Below are 20,842 nucleotides of genomic sequence, written 5' to 3'. Positions count from 1 at the left end.
CATGCAAAATTCTTTTTTTACCTTATGATCCAAGAAAATGATTACCTGGGAAATAAATCACCTTTTCTTTAGGACTATGAAGCATATAACTCCGTGTTTACCTTTTTACAGCAATTTCTGTACTTTATTCGGTTATTTCTTCCTGCAGTTTTATTTCCACATCTGTGGAAGGCAGTGTAATCTGTGGTTAAGAACGTGACAGATTAGACAGACCTGTCCTAGTTTCATCGTTTAACTTGGTATAAAGTAGAACGATAGTACCTGTCTTATAACGCTTCGTAAAGATTAAATGATTCGCACATAAAAGCAACTAGAAGGTGTAAGTTATAGCTGTTAAGTCAAAATTCAACATAAGTGTAGACTGGGAAATACTTAAGGGTCTGGGACCTCTAAGATTTCTCAAAAGTCATTTTTGGACATGTTTCCCTCAAGGAGGAAAGCATAAGTGCATTCTGCAATTTTTTAGAAGTATGCTAACCCCAGTCAAGTATCCATAAACTATCCTCCAAGTTAATTTACAAGAAACTGATTGAGTGTTTGGCTGGGGCTGTAGGGCTGGGAGAGAGAGGGGCTTACGAATTTGGAAGGGCCACGTGGGAAGCTTCTGGCAATTTGTTCTCTTTTTCTGAGTAGTAGTTATGCAGGTCTATATTTTATAACAGTGTGTTAAGATGTACATTGTTTTGTTTATATTTCTCCATGTGTACTTCTAATTATATCAGTTTCTAATATTGGGGTATTGAAATCTCTAACAATGTTAGATTGTCTTTTCCTCTTGAATTCTGTCATTTTTTTTCTTTATGTATTTTATAACCTGTTAGGTGCATATACATTTAGGTTTTCTTGATTTATTGAACCTTTTATCCTGAAGTGTTCCTTTTTTTGTCTCTAATATTTATTGTCATAAAGCCCATTGTGCCTGATATTATTATAGGCACTGCTATAAACTGAATGTTGCCATCTCCCCAAAAATTTATGTCGTAAACTCTCAGTTTACATGTGTCAGATGATGGAGCCTTTGGGAAGTAAAAAGGTCATGAGGGCAGAGCCCTCATGATTGGGGTTAGTGCCCTAATAAGAGACTGCAAAGGGCTCTCTTGACCATTCTGCCATGTCACATGGTGAGGTTATAGCGAGAAGACTTATATGCCAGGAAGCAGGCCCTCACCAGACATCGAATCTTCCAGCACCTTGATCTTGGACTTCCCAGCCTCTAGAACTATGAGAAATAAATGTTCGTTGGTTATAAGCCACCCAGCCTTTGGTAATTTTGTGATAACATCCCCAACTGACAACCACTCACCTCTTTTATGGTCACTGTTTGCATGGTATATTCTTTTCTATCCTTTTACTTTCAACTTATTCGTGTCTATGAATCTAAAGTGTGCCTTATGGACAGCATATGGTTGGATCTTCTTAAATGCCGCCTGGCAATCCCTGCCGTTTGAGTGTTTAGTACATTCATATTTAATGTGTTTATTAATATAGTTGAATTTACGTCAGCCATTTTGTCTTCTACATGTCTTTTATCTTTTTTACTGTTTCTGACTTTTACTGCCTTCTTTTGTGTTAGATACTGTTTTTGTGTGTACCATTTTAATATTTCTAATTTTTAATGTGTTAGCTAAATGTTCTTAGTGATTGCAATACGAATTACCTCAGGCATGCTGTCACAGTCTAGTCTAATACTACCTGATTCCAGTAAAAAATAGAAACTTCGCTTAAGTATAACTCCATTTCCTCCCCCCCTTTTGTGTGCTACCATCACCATATACATTATGTCAATATATGTTGTAAATCCAAATGTTTAATGTCATAATTACTATCTTACATAATCATTTTGTCTTTTAAATACCTCTCCCTGGGGTATGTCGCCACTGATGGCTCTGCTCAATTGAGTTTTGTTTTTGTCCTTCTCTTGTTTTTATTTTTAGGTCTGGCTTTCTTGGGGTTGCTCCCGTTACTGCATAGCTTAGTGGTCAGCCATAACTGGTCAGAGGTCGTTTTCGAATATCTCAAACCAATAAAACTTCCACCTGCTGTTAGTGGATCTGTGCGTAGATTCAGAAGCATATTCCAAGTTCAGGCAGCTTTTTAGTCTGCTGCAGCTGGGCCTTCTTATGTCGCAGCACGTGCACAGGTTCCCAACATCCCAATGGGACAAGGATGTGTGAATAGCTTCAGGCCTTTCTGTTCTTCCCAAGCCTGTACGCCATCTTCCGCCAGGGATATTTGAAGAGTTTATCAGTCAGGTACCTCTATGACTCTTCTTCTGTCTCCCTGTTACATGTCTGTCTGCTCCATGGTTCCCTCGTTTGCCCAAGCAGGACTGCAACCACAAGTTAGTAGAACCCCTGAACTTCTCTGTTTGTTGCCACTCAGATTGCTACTTAACAGTGGGCAGGGCTTATTTTGCTTTCTGCCTAGAGTCATGTCAGCCTCCTCCTGCAGTGAAACTGCTGGTCATTCATACCCTACCTTGCCATGTGAGAACTACCACATCCAGTGACAGGAGGAAGAAGGGGGAGCTGTCCGTAGCACATCTGCCACAGATTTCCAGGGGTATCTCTTGAAGTTCAGTAGTTTTCCATGAATAAGCGTTACTTTGTTGTAAGCCTTTAGTCAGTTTCTGGGGCACTGAAATGGTTGTTTTTGATGATTTTGTCCAGTTTTTTAGTTGCTTTGGGGTTAGATTTGGCAGCCTCACATTGCCACATCAGAAGTCCCATCTAGCATTGAGTTTTTAACTGTAAATGTTTTACACAGTTGGATATTAAAATTAATCAGGACAGATGAGAGAAAAATTAAACCTTAAAATGGATTACAAACAGGAACAAATTAATGTAACTACATCAAATTGAATATCTATTAACATAATTATATCAAGTTGATTACATAGAGAATGATTTCAGTAGCCTTGGACACAGTGCTCTGGCTGGACTACCTTAAAGAACGTATTCTACGGTCAGCAGTGGAATTGTGAACTTCCCATAGTAGTTTCATTATTTAGTAATTTCAAAAACATTTTTGTGCTAGACTTTGAAAATTGGAAAATTTGGTTTGGGCAGTTGGAGGATGTGGAAGAGTTAACAAGGGCATTTTGTGCATAAGCGAAAGAACAGTAAAGACTAAGCATGGTGAGTTTTGAGAGACAATAAAGAGATTGGATTGTTTAGAAGAGAGGTCTGGTGTAGGATAGTAACAGGAGATACATAGGTCAGAATGAAAGTTTGTAGTGTGAAGGACAAGAGATTTGAGTCTTGATTTGCTTACCTGTAAAATGGGTGAATACCTCTATTCCCACCTCTCAGAATTGTCTTGAAAAGTAAATGAGCTAATGCATGTAACGGCAGATTTTAGGCAGTGAAATGCTATACTGGTACAGGTTATACTGAACTTTGAATATCAGGCCAGGTTCCATAGTGTAATGGTTAGCACCCTGGACTCTGAATACCAGGCCAAACAGTCTGCAGTTATGCTAATAACTGTTGAGAGAAACTCCATTGATCAAGGAGTTTTCCCTGACAATTCCTATGATGATTTTACAATGCAGAGTAATGTCACTATTTTCCTCTGCATTTACAGTCCGGGCAAGGAATACAGAATAAAGAGTCCTGTAAAGTTTCTTTGGTTCCCATAGTTATGGAGATGGAATTCTAGTGCAGAGGTTTCCCTGTGAGCCCTCTCCCGAATGTGTTAAAAGGCACTGAGGGCTCCTCACCCATTAGAACCTGGACAGATTTGCACCTGATAATGCTGCAGAGTATTGGCACTCATTTGTGTATGACTGCTCCTGCCACTTAGCGTGCTAAGTAAGACACAGAATAAAATCTGTCCTTGGATCCCAGGAGCATTACACAGTATGCGTGCCATCTTTGGGGAAACACTGTGTTCCAGCAGCAGAATAAACCCTAGTCTTTGTACTAGGATCAAGTTAGTCTCTTGGCACAGCTGGGAGATAGTGCAGCTTTTTCCTTAGAGTGCTATTTTTAGCTGTTTCCAAGGAGATGTTCAGCATGATATTGATAATTGCATTAATTCTCAATACACAATCTGTGGGAGCAGCAGCTCCTTTCCAGTGTTGCTTAATGGGTCACCGAGTTGCGATTGATCAGCCAAAAAAATAAAATGCCTTCCTAAGGATAATTGGCTTTAGAAATGTGTTGTTCTGGGGCCCTTCTCTTAGCCAGTTCATCTTGTCCTAGTTTTAAAGACACCATGAGCTTTTCTTGGGCTGGCCGTAATTCCTTCTTAGGCATATCTTGGATCTAGGCTTTGGTTGGGATCTTGATGTTCTAAATTTACTGAAGAATAATTTAAACTCACACATACTTCACAAGAGTCTGATCTGGTGGTCTGAGTGATTTATCTGTGTTGAACATTCCTGGTGAGTTGGTACTGGAGAAGAGATGGGCGATTCAGGGTCGAAGTAACTTTTAACTGGATTTATTATGAGATTTTCTTGGTGTACAGCATCCAACACACCCCCCTTCCTTTTTGGAGGAATTCTCCTGTGTCGTAATCTTGTTGAATGGCAGTACCCCACGTCCTCCTCTCTGTTCTCTGACAGCCAAGGTATGTGACCCTCACTTGGTTCATTGGATGCTTCTGATCAGGACTTTGAATCTTGATGGGGCAAGGAGGAGGGAATGATTAGAATTCATCTGCTACTATTATAGCCCAGCCTTGGCCAGACTCTTTCACTAAAAGACACCTACTGCTTTCTTGCTTCTTGACTTAATAGAGCTGCCTTAAGTTCTGCCTGTTTCCTAAGCGTATATTTTAGGCCTCCCATAGATTCTATGAACCCTTTATCTTTCCAGTAAATCTTCCCCCTTAAAATTTTTTTGCCTAAGATTGTCTTTTTGCTTGCATTCCAAAATCCTAACTGATAAAACAGAACACATTACAAGCACCTCCCTCCTGGGCAGTGCTAGGTAGAGTAGACATGGCCACCTTCTTATATTCGGTTCTCATCACCACCACCCATCTTGTTTTTCTGTACTCCCTTAGAATAGCCCTTCTTCTTAAAATTAATCATATCTGTATCTGCTGTACATCAAAATTATATCCGTATCTGCTGTACATCTGGTACATAGCAGATACCGTAACAATTAGATCAGTTTATACCTACCTTTTAGTTTTTTTATTGAGATTCATCAGGTGCTCTGTTCCGTCCAGAGTATAATAGGCATTCGGGAAGCACCACAGTCTCAACATATTTACAAGTCTCCAGAGACATAAACAAAATGAACCACTCTCAAAAGGCGGCAGGCAGGCAGTCGCTCCTGCCATTTCTGCTTGTGCCGACCGCACTGCTGAGATGTTCAGGGCTGAAAGCACACAGGGACTCAGCATGTGTCATCTTTGCAGAAAAACATCATTTTGCCTTTGAGTTTGATGAGTGCTTCACCGTCTGTGTGAATTTGAGTTGTTAGAAGAAGCTAAGGGAAGACGGGTTTATCTGGGTTTCTTGAAGTTTCCTGCTAACAGCATGCTGCCCTGAGCCTGCAGATGACGTTCGTCCCCCATGATGTGCTCCGCTGGCACATCAGTGTCTTCATGACACAAACCGCAATGGTAGCTAAAGTATTCAGTTACTTATTTTACAGAAAAATCACAGCTATTTACTGAGCCCTTATTTTCTAGTCACTGTATTGTGAGCTTTACATACGTTATCACATTAATCCATAAAGCTATCAAAGCCTCATTTTTTTAGATGAAGAAACTCAGGTTCAGAAGGATCTAGAACTTGTCCAAGATCATGCAATTAATAAGTAGCAGGTCCAGAATTTGAATTCCCAGAGGTTTGCATACCAGTGGACGTGTTGTTTAGTTTCAGTATGAGTAAATAGAAATTAAATGATACCTGAATTACCATTCTACACATGAGGTAGAAGCATAGGAAACCTAGGTTTTATGTTTTAAACATCAAGAATAAGATTGAAGGTTAAGCAGACGGTCATGTGCTTTTCTCTCTATCTGTTGGAGATTTAGATAAAACTGACCCATTTCTCAAGTCAAGTTGCTGCCTGTTAAATAGCCTAACATGTAAGGAAAGCTGACCTTATGATGTAATTTTCCGGTTTCTTTTAGAAAAGAAGAGAAGAGAGCACAAGACTGAAGGAGGAGGGAAATGTGCAGTTTAAGAAAGGAGGTAAGAGAACTGTTTCAGCCCTGACGTCTCGTCGTTTTGACTCCTTAGAGTCGGGAGAAACCCCAGAGCATTTGGAAGCAGCCAGGAACCTACGCTGCCGACAGTGCGGCACTGCCTCCCAGCACCTTGGACCAGTGTTTCTCACCCACATCCAAGTCGTTCTCAGCCGACAGTGCCCAGTTACCATGTGTCTCTTGGCACAGGCATAATTTTTCTTTTCTGTAATCCACTATAAGTCCAGAAGTTAGAAAAATCTCTTCAGTTGTTGCTTTGGAAAACTCTAATCTGGGATGTTAAAAGTCTCTTTGCTGCACTGCTGTACAAACAGGACCCCATTCTTCACTTTAAATTGCGCTATAAAAACTGGCGCAGTGGTCCCAGCAGAACCTAGGGAAGAATTTTGCTTGTACTCGGGTGATCTTTAATGTGCCTTTTTCTTTGGACACCTCAGGTAGAGTGATGCCGTTCCTGTCCCTCTGGATTTCCTGTATCTGCTTAGGGATAAGTCGGGTCCAATCTGATAACTTGGGGGAACTATTTGATCCTATCATAGCCTTTATCACCTCCCATAAAAATAAGCTTTAGAAATCTAGGAGTAACATTTCCCCCTAGTTATTTGTAGGTTTTAATTTTTTTTTTTTATATCCTGGTTAGCAACCATCACTCTTTTTTCCTGAGAACTAATGGATCTAATTTTGAAAACATGTCTCTTTGTATTAATATTAAATCTTTCGAACTTGAGAAAGGAGTGACAAGACAATGTTTTTTTAGTACTCTGACGATAATACTGTGTGTGGCAATGAATATATACATTTTTCACTATTTTCTCTTTTAAGGTCTTTAGACAACTACCGATGTTTACATGGTTGTGTTTAGCCCCATGAAAAGTCTCTCCAGGCATTTCATGGAAGCAGTTTTAGCCAGATTGACTCTATGAAAACACAATATCTTTAATGAAAACATAACACATGGAATTTTTTCTTCATCCCAGGCCATTAATCACAGACTTCAGTCACTTTCATCTGTCTAGTTCCCAAATCCTCCTTCAAAACTCCCTACCAAATTGATAAGCTAATATTCGAGACCTTTGTCCTGTGAATGGAAAGCTATGCATTCACAGATCCCGTGGAATACAGTAATATTGGGAATAAAATCATAATGACCTCTCACCTTTTACCTTATCCTCAGATTATATAGAAGCTGAAAGTTCTTATAGTCAGGCCCTTCAGATGTGCCCATCCTGCTTCCAGAAAGACAGGTCTGTTCTATTTTCAAACAGAGCTGCTGCAAGGATGAAACAGGTATGTATCTGTGACCTTTTCTTTTTAATTCTCAGTGTTTTCATAGGGTAGCTTCTCGCCACAAACTAGAATAGGGGCTTAAAGTCGCTGCCTTCCTTTTCCTGCCCAGGTACGTTCCTGATCTAAAGTGGCTGAGTGAACATTTGCATGGATGGAAGGCTGGTGAAGTTTCCACCAAACTAGGGCAGGTTAATGAGGCAAAAACCCAAGTAGTGCATGTCCTAGAATAGCTACAGTGGCTTATTTCAGGCCTCTGAAGTTCTGAAGACTCAGAGGGAAACGCTAATTAAAACTCTGGACTTCAAGATGCTTATTCCTAAGATTCTGATGTTTTTGTTGAAAGTATGGCTGTGGGGAGAAATGCCCAAAAGTTAGGGTGAGAGAAGCCCTTAAATGTACAATAGGTGTCGAGGAAAGTTAGAAACATTTTGTTTCCAAAGGATCGAGCACCTGGTATAGCAGGGTGAATGTGGAGTACAGTTGTATTTGTTTTGTGCTGTGTTGGTATTAAAAATTAGACATAGATTTGTCTCATTCCTATTTAGTCAACTTAGTAAATTTTGCTGGATTAAAATGAGTAGTTTTGAAAAACAGTATACCTGTTTAATTATGACTACTTATATCCAAGGCACAAAGGATAAGTTATTTATTTAACATACCTTTAAGCAGCCACAAAGCAAGCTCAGTAGACTGTGAAGTGATTTTTTGTTGATTTGTTTAGATCAGGTATCTCCATCACTTTCTCTTTGATGTTGCCTGAAATTCTCTTGTTCCTCTATTGAAGTCACTTTGGATGACCAAGGAGTTTTGTTTTTGTTTTGTTTTGTTTTGTTTTATCAGGAGTGGGAGTGGTGGGGGCATGCTTGAATGCTTGGACATGAAGATTGTTTTTTAAAAAAACTGCACTAGTATGTTTCATTATTGGATTCAGTCTCTAAAGTGAAGTATTTTTAGAGCGATTCATGTGGCAAAGAACAAATAATTCTAGAGTATACAAACATTTTGTATTAGATAGAACAATTAAGTTTATTTAAAACAATGTTCATTAATGTATTCTACCATCAATCAGAATTAACACCTAACACATTTTATGCATTTCACACCTAACAAAATTGGAAAATTCTGATCTTTTGCTTTTGCTTCTGGGAGACATCTTGCCGTATTCTCAGACTGGAAATTGTTGTGAAATGGAATCAAGGACACCTTCAATGTCAGGAAATGCACCAGACCCATCTGGCTCCAGGGACTTGAGATTCTTTGTTTCCATAATTGCCAAGTTATTGATACTGCTAGGGTTGGGCTGGCATAATCATTTAGTTCTTGAGTTAGGGCACTGTATGTATGGTCTTTTGTCTGTCAGCATCTGAGGAAAATGCAAAAGAGTTTCTCTGTGACTGTTTCTTTTACAAAGAATGTGTTTGCCAGGGAGTCAGGTTGGGTTGTTTGTTTTATTCTTTTAAATTGTACTCTTAATATTTTAAGAAGATGCTAAAATTAGAGACTTGAACTTCCAGGATTAATGCAATAAAATAATTTAAGGACCATATTCTGAGTTTTTTAAGGATGTGATGGGTTAACTGTTTTAAGAAGAGTTTCTGAAGGGCAGGTTTGCAGGCTCAGCATCCCTGACTGAGTACCTCTGGCCAAGCTTAACATTTTACATCTAGAGAGAAAAGACAAACTGGGCTTAGAGCAGAGTTTTAGCTCTGTGCCTAGCGACACAAGAGCAGACAAAGCCCTAAAAGAATAGGCTCTAAATTGAGAAAAGCTACTGTCCATATATATTATGGCCATCGTTTTATGTATGTGTATAGACGTGTAAGTTATAAAAAGATGGTAAATAAGTTCTGATTCTCCCCCCAACCCCCCATAGAGATTGCCACTCTGAGCCTTGGGCAACACCTGGATCCCCTGAGGTGTTAGTAGACTATGAGCCTCAAACAAAGAATTCTGCAGTAAAATGCCATAATTTCTGGATCTGCAGAAGCCACTTGTTGATAAGATCCACTGCAACTCAATAATAGTTTCTTAGGGGCACAAAATACCACAGCAGATGGACACATAAGTTGGAAAGATTCACTCCTATTTTAGAACTTTAAAAGATGAAATTGTGAGTCTCAGGTATATAGAAATCTGATAAGTTGGGGAAATACTGATTTATACCAAGTCACACAGATTTCTTTACTACAGGACCTCTTAGAGTTTCTAGTATGTAAATTACTATGATGAACATGGGAAGAGGTATAATACAGTGTTTCCCAGACAACTCTAGAACCTTTTCTGTTTATTGTGGACAAATACATATTGACCATTTTAAAGTTTACAATCCAGTGCCACTAAATATGTTCATAAATGTTATGCAGCCATCGTCATCTGGTTCCGGAACTTTTTTATGACCCCAAATGGACACCCTTTTTACCCATTCAGCGCTCACTCCCTGTCCTGGATTGAATGCTAAAGTTCAATTTGGCAGACATTGCTCTAAAATATTCTGCAAAAGTTTTAATATTTGCTACAGTAGCCATTATAGAAGTATTGAACATGCGGTTGAACTAACATTTTGATAATATTGTAGAAAACTTCTAATTTTTTAAAAATAGACATTTTAGACCTGAAAGAGTTAAATAGCAGGTTAGTGTCAGAGCTGGACTAGAATCTAGATCTTATGATGTCTTAGCGTTCTTTCCAATGTACCATGCTTCTAGATTCAGCAAGTTAAATTATCTTACTTGGTGAATTGTTTTGTATTTTTGTTTCATCAGTGAATAAATTATGATTTATAACGGAGACTACGTGACAAGCCACACTGTGTCTGTGTGTGTCTGTGTGTGTCTGTAGATGGACCAACTGTAGTTTCTGGAAGATGCCACATCGGGTATGAAGATATAACTACTAGCCGAGAGGAGGGTGGTTAATTCAGTTATTCATATATCTGTCATTTGCCCTGTGTATTGGTCACAAAGTTTTCTCAGTGTTAGCATTTTAATGTAAAGTGTATTGCAAATGTAGTAGGTCAGCAACAGTCTTCAAAGATACTTTAGGAAGAAGCTACTTGAATAATTTGTTAACAAAAGACTTTCAAGTCAGCTGTCACCATTTTTGAATTTCAGCTTGGAAGACACTTGCATGTTTTTGTGTGATTACTTTGAAGTGCATTTGTGCTTCTCCATAAGCAATTATTAATGATCATCTTGTTATTGAGCCTTTGGGTCATTAAGATAGAACTAGGGCAACACATATTAATGTTATATTTCCTTTTAGGACAAGAAAGAGATGGCCATCAGTGACTGCAGCAAAGGTACCACTTTTCGGTCTTGTTACATGTTAACATACAAGAGCATTTCCTTGGCTAGACAGAGACAGGCTCTCAGTGAAGCATGGTCTCGTGCATGTGTGCCCTTCCTCTGAGGCCTTCAAAGAGAAAGCTCTGGTTCAGCCTTCTAGAGGTACTGTATAGTAGTCATCGTAGTGTAAGTGTGCTTTTGCATGGGTGGTCCAGTCAGTTTATCCTTTGTTAGTAAATACGTGAGGAAAAATTCAAAGGTTCCGTGGCAGCATAATCTTGTGGAACAGAATTTACTTCCTATAGTGTCCATGTTACTTTGAGATTGAAATGGAAGGTCCTAGCTGCTATTAGGGCTATTGGATCTATGTGTTTGGGGATAGAGGGTGGGAGGGCAGTTTCTATTAGGAAATTGGTACTCTTCAGGTATAATAATTCTTCCAGACCTACTTGTATCATTTTAATTACTCTTTTTAGGTTCCACACACCGAATCAAAGCTTTGCTGTTACCTGAATTTCATTAGGGTGTTTTTATCCCACCAACTTCTCAAGGCACCCCAGATTTAGGATTACTATTTTTTTGTTTTGTTTTTCAAAACTTTCCTAATGGCCAGACAGTTGTCTTGCCTTCTAACCAGCTTTGTGTAGAGAACGCACGTAATCACTTTTTCTTGCATCATGCTACCCTCATGAGTTCCTAGCTAATTATTGCTTTGTGTTTTTTTTCTCTTTTTCAGCTTTCCTTTGGATAATAGGATTAGAAAGAACTTTATATGTCATGCAGTCCAACTCTCATACTACGCCTGAATTCCCTCTGCCATCCTCTCTGTGGGGGCTTTCTTTTCATTATTCTTGAGATTTGTAGTATCTGAAAGAAACCATTACTACATTAGAATCAGGCAAACTACTTTTGATCTGTTACTGTCTTGGGCTGGAACTAACTCTGAATGTACTGTTTCATTTGGAAGAAGGTGTTTTAGCCTTAATTTAACTTTAATCTGTGTGAGATTTGTGGTTTTGAAGACTTTAAATTAGCTCTGATTTTCAGAGCTCCTTTCTGTGTAACCAAATGGTGAGGAAATGCCTTGCAAGCTCAATTAGCAGGGTATACACTAGGAAACAGGGTTCATATCCAGCTTATTTCTGGGGTTATACTGGAGTCACTACTAGTCATAGGGAACAGTATTTAATGCTTCTAACCTTAGGGTGTTCAGCCTTGGCATAAGTAAAGGTTAAGTTAATTTTCTTTATTTGGATTGAGAAGGAAAATCACATTAGAGTTTTATGTTGATTTTAGGTGTTTTTATAAAGTAATGGTGGGAAAAGTTTCTACTTTTCAGTATATATTTGCATTATTAGAAATGATCCACTAGTTGAGAAGGGAGAATTATCTGGGTAAAAATGTAAATTAGGGAGTTCCGTTTTTTGTAAAAGATATAGTAGAGGTCGTCATTGGAGTGTTTTTCCTGTGAACATTATAACTGGGGCTATTTTAAAAGAATATGATGTCCTGAGCTCAGGGGAGACTGGCAGCATATACGTTGAGATGCCGAACAAGATTGGGTTCTCAGAAAACCCCCTGAACAGTGTCTCCTCCAACTACTGTACCATTTCTCTGATCCTCTTCATCGAAAGAATTGTCCGTACTTGCTGTGTGCTTTAGAGGCCGCCTCCCATTCTCTCCTCACCCCATACCCATTCTGTTTCGTTCACGCCACTGAAACCCCTCTGATAAAGGTCACCAACAACTTCATCTTGCTCAGGTCAATAGCTACATAGCTGCTTCTCTATCCTCAACTTTCTTGACCTCCCAAAGGCACTTAATACAGTGTATCATTACTCTTTTTTTTTTTTTTCCCTGTTTCATTTGCTAGTCCTCCTCCTCCTCTTTTGCCGGCTTCTCTGTCAACCTCAGCATTTTAGAAGTCCCTAGATGTTAGTCCTACATATGTCCTTTTTATTTCCCCCATCTGTATTTTCTCTGTATACAATCTCATCCAGTTCTGACACTTTAAAAACCATCTCTATGCTACAGTTTATGCTTTCAGCTTTTCCCTGTCGTCTGGAGCCCATTGCAAAGTTGACATCTCTTCTTGGATGTCTGGTAGGCATTGCATATTTATGGTGCCCGGAACAGACTCTGTTGGGTACACACACGTACTCCTACCTAGAACCGACACACAGGCAGAGGATATTGGAAGGCTGGGTAAAGGAAAGACTATTATGTACCACAAAGGGGTCAGAGCAGTAGTTTGATGGAACAGTGAGGGTTTAACTCAAACTGTAACCTCAGCAGTCATAGCATAACCTCAGTAGTGGAGGCCTAGAGAAAAGGGAATGATAGAGTCGGCCACCAAACTGTTTTCACACATCTCTTTAATTTGTACCTTCCAGTTCTCACTTTCTCACTGTGCACTTGAGCTCTGTGTTCGGGCCTATTCTGAACTGGGCGCAGGACAGGTAGGCGAAAACCAAGTCTCAGAATATAGACCAGGGTTTGGTAAACTGCAGCCCCCAAGCTGAATCCAGCCTGCCACCTGCTTTTGTACAGCCCATGAGCTAAGAATGATTTTTACGTTTTTCAGTGGTTGGAAATAAAATCAAAAGAGAAGTAATATTCCATGACACATGCAAATTATGTGAAATTCAAACCTTTGTCCATAAACAAAGGTTTATGAGAACACAGCCACCTCATTTATTTCGGAATTGTCAGTGGTTGCTTTCATGCTACAATAGCAGAGTTGAGACAGAGACGGTATGTCCTGCAAAGCCTAAAATCTTTACAATCTTGCCCTTTACAGAAAAAGTTTGTCGACTCCAGGGATAGCCTTTGACAAATGACTCTTCCTTTTAGACCTTGGAGGATGGTTAATAAACTTGATATAGCTGAGGATGTGTACATTCTTTTTCCTCATGGTAACAATTATTTTTTTCTTTTTACAGCCATCCAGTTAAACCCCAGCTACATCAGGGCTATATTGAGGAGAGCGGAGCTGTATGAGAAAACTGACAAGCTAGATGAAGCCCTGGAAGACTATAAATCCATATTAGAAAAAGATCCATCAGTACACCAAGCAAGAGAGGCTTGTATGGTAAACCTAATTTCTTTTTCTTCTTTTCCTTGTGTTGCTACGTAGTGAATCTTAATCCTTTGGGACACAACTACACTCCATTTCTCTGCTTTTGAGGAGTTTACCAAAATATATGGGCAGTAGAAATTCGAAGTGGTGGCCATAGACTCATTGTGACCATCTACCCTTTACTCTCCATTCTCAGAGTGTTATCTGTGTAAACCTTTGATCTATCTCTAGGATTGACAACTTTATTTCACATTAGGCTAGGAAAATCTTGTCCATTGTTGTCGTACAGTTCAGACCAAAGTACATCTTAGTGTTATCGGTTGTCATAAACTTCTGGTTTTCTATCCATTCTTATTCATTCACCAAGTTTCTATTGTCCAACACATATCCAATCGATTATATCCTAAATTAACCTTACCTTTCTTAAGTGACCTTTATTCTTGTCCTTGGCACTGCAAAAATCCTTTTGCTTCTAAACGTTGTAATTTTGTCATTTGTAAATTAGCTAAACATTGCTGGTTTTGTCTCCTTTAGAAATAACTCCAGATTTGTACTTTTAGCACCATTTACTATGGTTGTCTCTAATGCACAGAGCAACATGTACTCTAAAGGAGGTGCTACCAAATTGGATGTGCATATGTTATTGCCCCAAAGTAATGCATGTTCAAATAGATTTAAGAAACATGGCTTTAACAATGGCTTTCGGAGAGCCGTTAGTGGGGAGAGGTCTGCCGTGAGCCTGGGGTGCAGCAGAGAGATCACAGGCCAGCAGACAGGAGGCCGAAAGCTAAAGGCTTGTTTTATTTAAGCCAACATTTTGTTTTTTAATTGAGGCCACCTGCCAACGTTTAAAAATGGGGAGATTTTACTAGATAAAAATCTAAGTCAGACTCCTTGAAAACTGGAAGATGTGGACATATGGGTCCTTCCTAAACCCTGCGCATGGGCGTTGGGCTGGAGCTCTCTAGTTCCACTGCTGACCACACCCCTCCCTGTTGCCTTCCACCCATCCCTCTGATTACCTGTTTCCTGTGTGGCCCCTGCTCTACAGGATTTGCCACTGATTTCATGGGACCATTCATTATACTGTGCAGACCTAAGAAAGAAGTGTTGACTGATCTTTCTGCGTTAATATCCTAGGTGGTTTGGGTTTTGTTTTGCTCTGTTTTTATACGTACTTGAGGTAAATTCTTTCTATTATAACAGATCTTTTATTTATCTAGACATGGAGTAATGGGAGGCCACCTGGCTTGGATAATTAAAATACATAAAAAATTTAAAACCAGTTTTAATCCTTTATCTGACTTTAACATGTCTCTGATTGGTGGTAAGACTGACTAAATTTGACACGAGGAAAGGGCATACTTAGAATCTTGGCTAAATTTTTGATATCCTTTATCCTTGTCAAATTAGTTTTAAGTCTTGTATGAAAGGAAGCCTTTTATGCTAGTTGTTATAAGCATAAAGAATTTATTTTATTTTGAATTATTGTAACTGAGTTATTACTTAAATTCTCGGGGTATTACTCAACTAGTTGGGGCCAATTACAGAGCTTAAAGTGGCCACAGGAGACTCTACACTAGATCAGTGGTTCTCACTGGGGTTGCTTTGGTTCCCAGGGACATTTGGCAATGTCTAGAGACACCGTCATGACTGGGAGGGTGCTATTGGCATCTAGTGGGCAGAGGCCATTGATACTATGAACACCCTGCAGTGAGCAAGACAGCCTCCCCAGAATAAAGAATTACCTAGTCCAAAATGTTGAAAAGCACTGAGCTAGATGATTATAGGGGCATCTAATATTGATCTGACCCTTTCTCAACAAATTAGATAATATAAAGAAAGGACTTCAAGTTAAAAAATACTAATGACAAAAATAATTAAAAAGATAAATATCGCTCATAATCCTACCACCCAAATAGACCACTGTAAACATCCAGTAGGTACTCTTTCAGACATTTTCTTGCATGTATTTTATAGAGGTCCTCCTCGGCCTCTGTTGCCAAGAATTGAGAATACAACAGCGAACCAAACAAAAACTGTCTTCGTGTAGCTCACCCACAAGCAAATACTTGTTTGTTTGTTTGTTTTTTTCATATCACATCTGTACTTAACCTGATCTCACTTTCACATTAGGTTTTTAATGTTTCTTGAATTCAAAATAAAGGTGAGGGATTTTTTTAACCAATAATTTTTTCTCCTCTTTTTTCCTCAGAGATTACCTAAGCAAATTGAAGAACGTAATGAAAGACTAAAGGAAGAGATGTTAGGTAAGTCACTTGGTAAATGATGTCAGTTTGTTGTTACAAGTTGATAGTTTGAGTGGCTGGACTCTGTTCTTCCTGAATACTGCATGAGGATGACACCTACCGTAGGACAGCCTGGAGGGGAGAAGTCACTCTGCAGGACTCAGCCCCGCCAGGCTTCCAGGCGTTCTCCCCTCCCTGTCCCAGGTGACGCGACTGTGGCTCACCCGCTGTGAGATCCTTGGAAGGTAGTCACTCTGCGCGCAAGATAATGTCACTTCTCAGAAAGTCGAGCAGACTTTTTGCAGTGGACTGCACGATTTTTAGTGCTAGTTTCTCTGGGGATGATGGCTTCTGCTGGAGGACTAGCAGTGAAAGATGTAAAAACTGCTGAATACCGTTTGTCATCAGCATTTATGAAGTTATGTGATTTAACAAAATGAGCTTTTATTTAGGTTTGTTCATTAATTTTTGACTTGCTTTTTCTTTTCTCTCTGTAAGTTGACTTCCTTTTTGTTAGAAAGACCTGTGTACCCCTTCCTTGCGGGAGGCAAGGATCCTAATTGGAATTGTGAATGGATAGAACCTACTTGCCCCTCCCTTTGTGGCCTGTCATTTACGAACATCAGAACAGGAATGGAACCCAGGGTGGCATAATACTCAACAGTGTCTTGTAGTTTTCAGTTTATAGGTCCTTCACAGCCTTTGTTTATTCCTAGGTATTTTATCCTTGTTGTTGGAATTGTAAATGGGATCTTTTTCTTCGTTTCTTTTCCTGATATTTCATTGGTAGTTTATAGGAACGCAACAGACTTCTGTATATTGATTTTTTTTTTATCCTGCAACTTTATTTGTCTATTGTTTCTAATAGTCTTTTGGTGGAGTCTTTAGAGTTTTATATATATAAAATCAAGTGCTCTGTAAATAGTGACAGTTTGACTTTTTCATTCCCAGTTTGGATACCTTAAATTTCTTTCTCTTGCCTGATTTACTCTGGCTACAACTTCCAGTGTTGTGTTGAATAACAGCGGTGACAGTGGGTGTCCTTGTTTTGTTCCTGATCTTAGAGGAAAATTTTTCAGTTTTTCACCATTGAGCATGATATTAGCCAAGAGTTTATCATATATGGCCTTTACTGTGCTGAGGTACTTTTTGTTCTATACTGCTTTTATCGAGTGTTTAATCATAAATGAATATTATATCTTGTCAGATGCTTTTTTTCTGTATCTGTCGATATCATCTGATTTTTGTCTTTTACTTTGTTAATGAGGTGTGTCAAGCCCCAGTGATCTTAAGGAGGTGAAAACAAATGGAATTCCTGGCTCTCCTCAGACTACTGACTACACAGTCAGTGTCTCCAAAGAGAAATTATGTAAAATGTGTCAGTGGGGTGATCATGACGTATAATGTTGCTTAGAGGCACAGAAACTATTCTCAGAACTAGATCCGGTGACAAGCATTGATCTCCAGTCATAAACGTTCTTGTCTGAGCTCGGGCAGTTGTGGGCTCTTCTCTTTGCCGTGGGATCTTACCTGATAGATGAGATCCTAACAGTAAGGGACACTTTGACACTTTCAGGCTGAGTGATGGTGCCAGATTTGCTACAAGTGGAAATAAGGAGACCTGATTACTGCCCGGATAGGGAGACATAGAATTTGCCAGCCAGTAGAAAGCGTGGCAGATGGGCTAGTTTGGCAGATGATCCTGTCTTGGGTACAAGAAGCTGCTTTGGTCTCTGAGCGCCCAACCTGACTCGCTAAACAGTAGCAGGAAATTCCTGAGTGTGTGATTGTGCATCTCTCCTCAGGAGCGTGATCTCCACTGAAGGTGCTTCTCTGCCATCACCTTAAACAGCAAAGGGTGAATTTTTCAGACATTAAAAACTTGTTAGGCCTATCATAAAGTCCTGCTCTGTTCCCTTGTGTCCCCACTGACCCCACTCAGACTCCAGAGCTGCTTTACCCAGCATCGTAGACATCCACGTTTGTTCAGTGACTGAATGGCCTCTCCCGTAACGTCGCACTCACTTTCTGTCTGAATCACCTCCACTCTCCTCTTCTGGTTCATGCTTCGCTTTGCCACAGCATCGTCAGCCTTGAAAGCTCAGTTCTTAACCCATCAGTGGCCTTCCCTGCGGCACCAGAATCGGCCCATGGGGCCTGGCTCGCGGGAACCTGGTGCAGTGCACCCTCCCGCCTGCCTCAGCCCACTGGACACGCCGCTCGCTCTTGCCTACCTGTCTCTACATGTCCTCAGGCCATTTTGCCTGCACGGCCCACTCCTGTCTCAAATGGTTGCAGTCCTGTGTATTCTTCGGTGGTGATTCAGTACAAACCCTCCTGCACCCCAGATCTCCCTTCCTCCCTGCCCAAGCCGAGCGGAGTCCTCCTCTTACTGACCCTCATAGCATTTTATCTCAGCCGTTAATGGACTGGCTTCTGTGTGTAGGTCATACCTTCGCCGTCATATCTAAGATTATTTTGGTGTAAAGACCATGTCTTGTGTTTTTGCACCTCAGGCACATGCAGCAAGGTGCCACACGTACGTACTCAGGACATGCTGGTTGAATTAAAGTTAGGTAACTGCACGTCTTCTCTGACGCGGAGACGATTTAATCACGGGTCTTTATTAGTTTCTGCTGCGTGCCAGGAGCTTCAGCATACTCTGTTCTGCTGTTCTGGAGATAATAGTGAAGCCGTTACATCATAAAGGCAGGAGTACGAGAACAGGACAGAGTGATGCCATGTGTGTGAGGTTGGGTCCTCAGAAACAGGCCGCGGTCGGATTGCAAGTGCAGCACGTCTCCTGGGAAACACCTGTGCGGGGCAGAGGGGCGGGAGCGCCGGGGGAGCCGGCAGAGCCCTGTGAGGAGAGGGACGTTGGGTAGGAAGAGTGCTAAGAACGTCTCAGCAAAGCCGTTGGGGGGCCAGAGTTCCCCATCGCCTGAGTCCCTCGCCTGTCCCTGTCACGCCCCGTCATTGACCGGGAGCAGCCATGGGACGCGCGGCCTCCGCGTGGAGCACAGCACCTGTGCTCCCTGCATTTGGAGAAGCGCACTTTTCGGCTGCGCTACGTAAGGTCAGCCGAGCTCAAAGTGCAGGGCTCCCTGTGGTGGGGTCCTTCAGCCTGTTGGGCAAAATAAGAGCCCGCCAAAGGCCCTGGTTCTCCCTCTCCGTCTGTGGTTTCTGCAGTTCGAATCCTTCTCCCTGGCTTTGCTGCCATCTGCAGAACAGCAGCATGCCATCACCCCGTGACCGCTCGCCGTCCTTCAGAGCAGCTCTCCTGACACGCCACCTTCCCCACACCGGCATGTCCTGAGAGCACCCTCTGGGCGCCCCTCAGTGTCAGTCTCCCTCGGACCGCGAGCACCTCAAAAGCTGACAATGATTCTTCTTTAGATTCCAGTGCCTCACATAGGAGATATCAAATACAGTGCACACTTGGCACTTGAAACTGTTGTGCGGGCGCTGGAGAGGGACGTACAGGCTCCCTCCGCTCAGCTAGTGGCCCTTGAGCAGAGGCTCCTCCAAGGTCGGAGCCGCCCCTCTTGGGGAGTGTGATGGGAGCAGCTCGAGGTTCGTGCTCACTCTGTCAGGAGCCAAGGATTATGCCAGCAGTGACATTTTATCGGATTTCTTTAAATGTTCATTCCCTCCCTGTCTTCCGCTCCCAGACGGGCTGCCAGAGTTCTGGGTAACACACTCACCTGAGGCCGCCCTGTCTTGTCTTCGCTTGTCGTGGTCCCCTCCCCACGCAGCCACCTCCCTGCAGCCGCGCTCTGGGCCTTCTGTGCCGCCACCTGTGTGCAGGGACCGGGTCTGTGCCGGTGGTTCTGAAACAGCATCACTGAGCATCTGTGTTTCACGTCGAAGTGTGGGAAGCCTGCTTAGACAGTGGTCACCCCGAGTCCCCAGAGCTTTCTTGGCATATGCCGAGCTTCAGGGGGCCAAGTCTGAAAATGAAACCAAAAGCTCTTTCCATGAGTTAAGACAGGCCCGGGCATTTAAAGGCCATGCATCTTTAAGTTCTTTCCCTGGGCTTTACTTCAAGGTGGGAGGCCTTGGAGGGACAAAGCCACTAGCAAAAGTAGAGTGGGAGGACCCTGTACCTCTGATCACTGGGGGTTTCTTTCCTTTTTTCCCTCCCATTGTCATCTCCATTGGAAGCAGACTTGCAAGAAAAATTAGGACACTTGAGAAAGGGTTGGAACTGTTTATTCATCCATCCTAGCCAATATTTTCCAAAACACTCCTAGTTTCAGATATTCTAGCTATTATCCCATAAATCCTTTTAAATCTCTCAAATGTCCTAGAAACTTCAACTTTTGACATACAAACTTCCTCTTTTATATGTAGAATCGGCAAAAAAAAAAAAAGATCCTTGGTTACATCACATGTCTCAGTTCTGGCTTTAGAACACGAACTCACCCGATGATTCATACGGAAAGCTGAGACTGGGGTGAGGAGCCTGAATACCGAGCGCCATGGTGCTGGGCAAATGAACAAGGGCTCCCATTTCCCAAGAAATCATGAGTTTGGTGTGGAAGCAGAGGCTTTACTTAGAAAAAGAGGCTGTTACGCTTGAATTGAGGTCCAGCAGTGATCTGCTAATGGAATTAGAATCAGCGGCTCTGCGGGATGCCTTCATTCCCCTGGAAGCAGCAGTTGATTTGACCATCACTCACCCTCGGGCCGGTCCTGTGTCCTTTGGTGGTTCCGACTAGTTTGGACAGGAAGCTTTGCACTCCCAGATAGTAAGGCAAGCTCAGTTGGGG

The 20,842-nt window shown here is 41.4% G+C and overlaps 1 protein-coding gene across 2 annotated transcripts in view; it reads left to right on the top strand.

The window, feature by feature from the left end:
• Nucleotides 1-20,842, top strand: part of TTC1 (tetratricopeptide repeat domain 1) — a 30,765-nt gene that overhangs the window by 9,213 nt on the left and 710 nt on the right. For both annotated transcript variants that reach the window (XM_016167061.2, XM_036224617.1), the window contains exons 3-7: nt 6,097-6,157; nt 7,346-7,458; nt 10,720-10,756; nt 13,685-13,833; nt 16,037-16,091. In XM_016167061.2, the coding sequence (XP_016022547.2) occupies nt 6,097-6,157; nt 7,346-7,458; nt 10,720-10,756; nt 13,685-13,833; nt 16,037-16,091 (415 nt within the window). The remainder of the gene's footprint in view (nt 1-6,096; nt 6,158-7,345; nt 7,459-10,719; nt 10,757-13,684; nt 13,834-16,036; nt 16,092-20,842) is intronic.

Source organism: Rousettus aegyptiacus, unplaced genomic scaffold (assembly GCF_014176215.1).
Source record: "Rousettus aegyptiacus isolate mRouAeg1 unplaced genomic scaffold, mRouAeg1.p scaffold_m13_p_7, whole genome shotgun sequence".
In the NCBI taxonomy this organism is placed as follows: Eukaryota; Metazoa; Chordata; class Mammalia; order Chiroptera; family Pteropodidae; genus Rousettus; species Rousettus aegyptiacus.
Note: the sequence above shows the minus strand (reverse complement) of the source record. Positions and strands in the feature narration are given on the sequence as shown.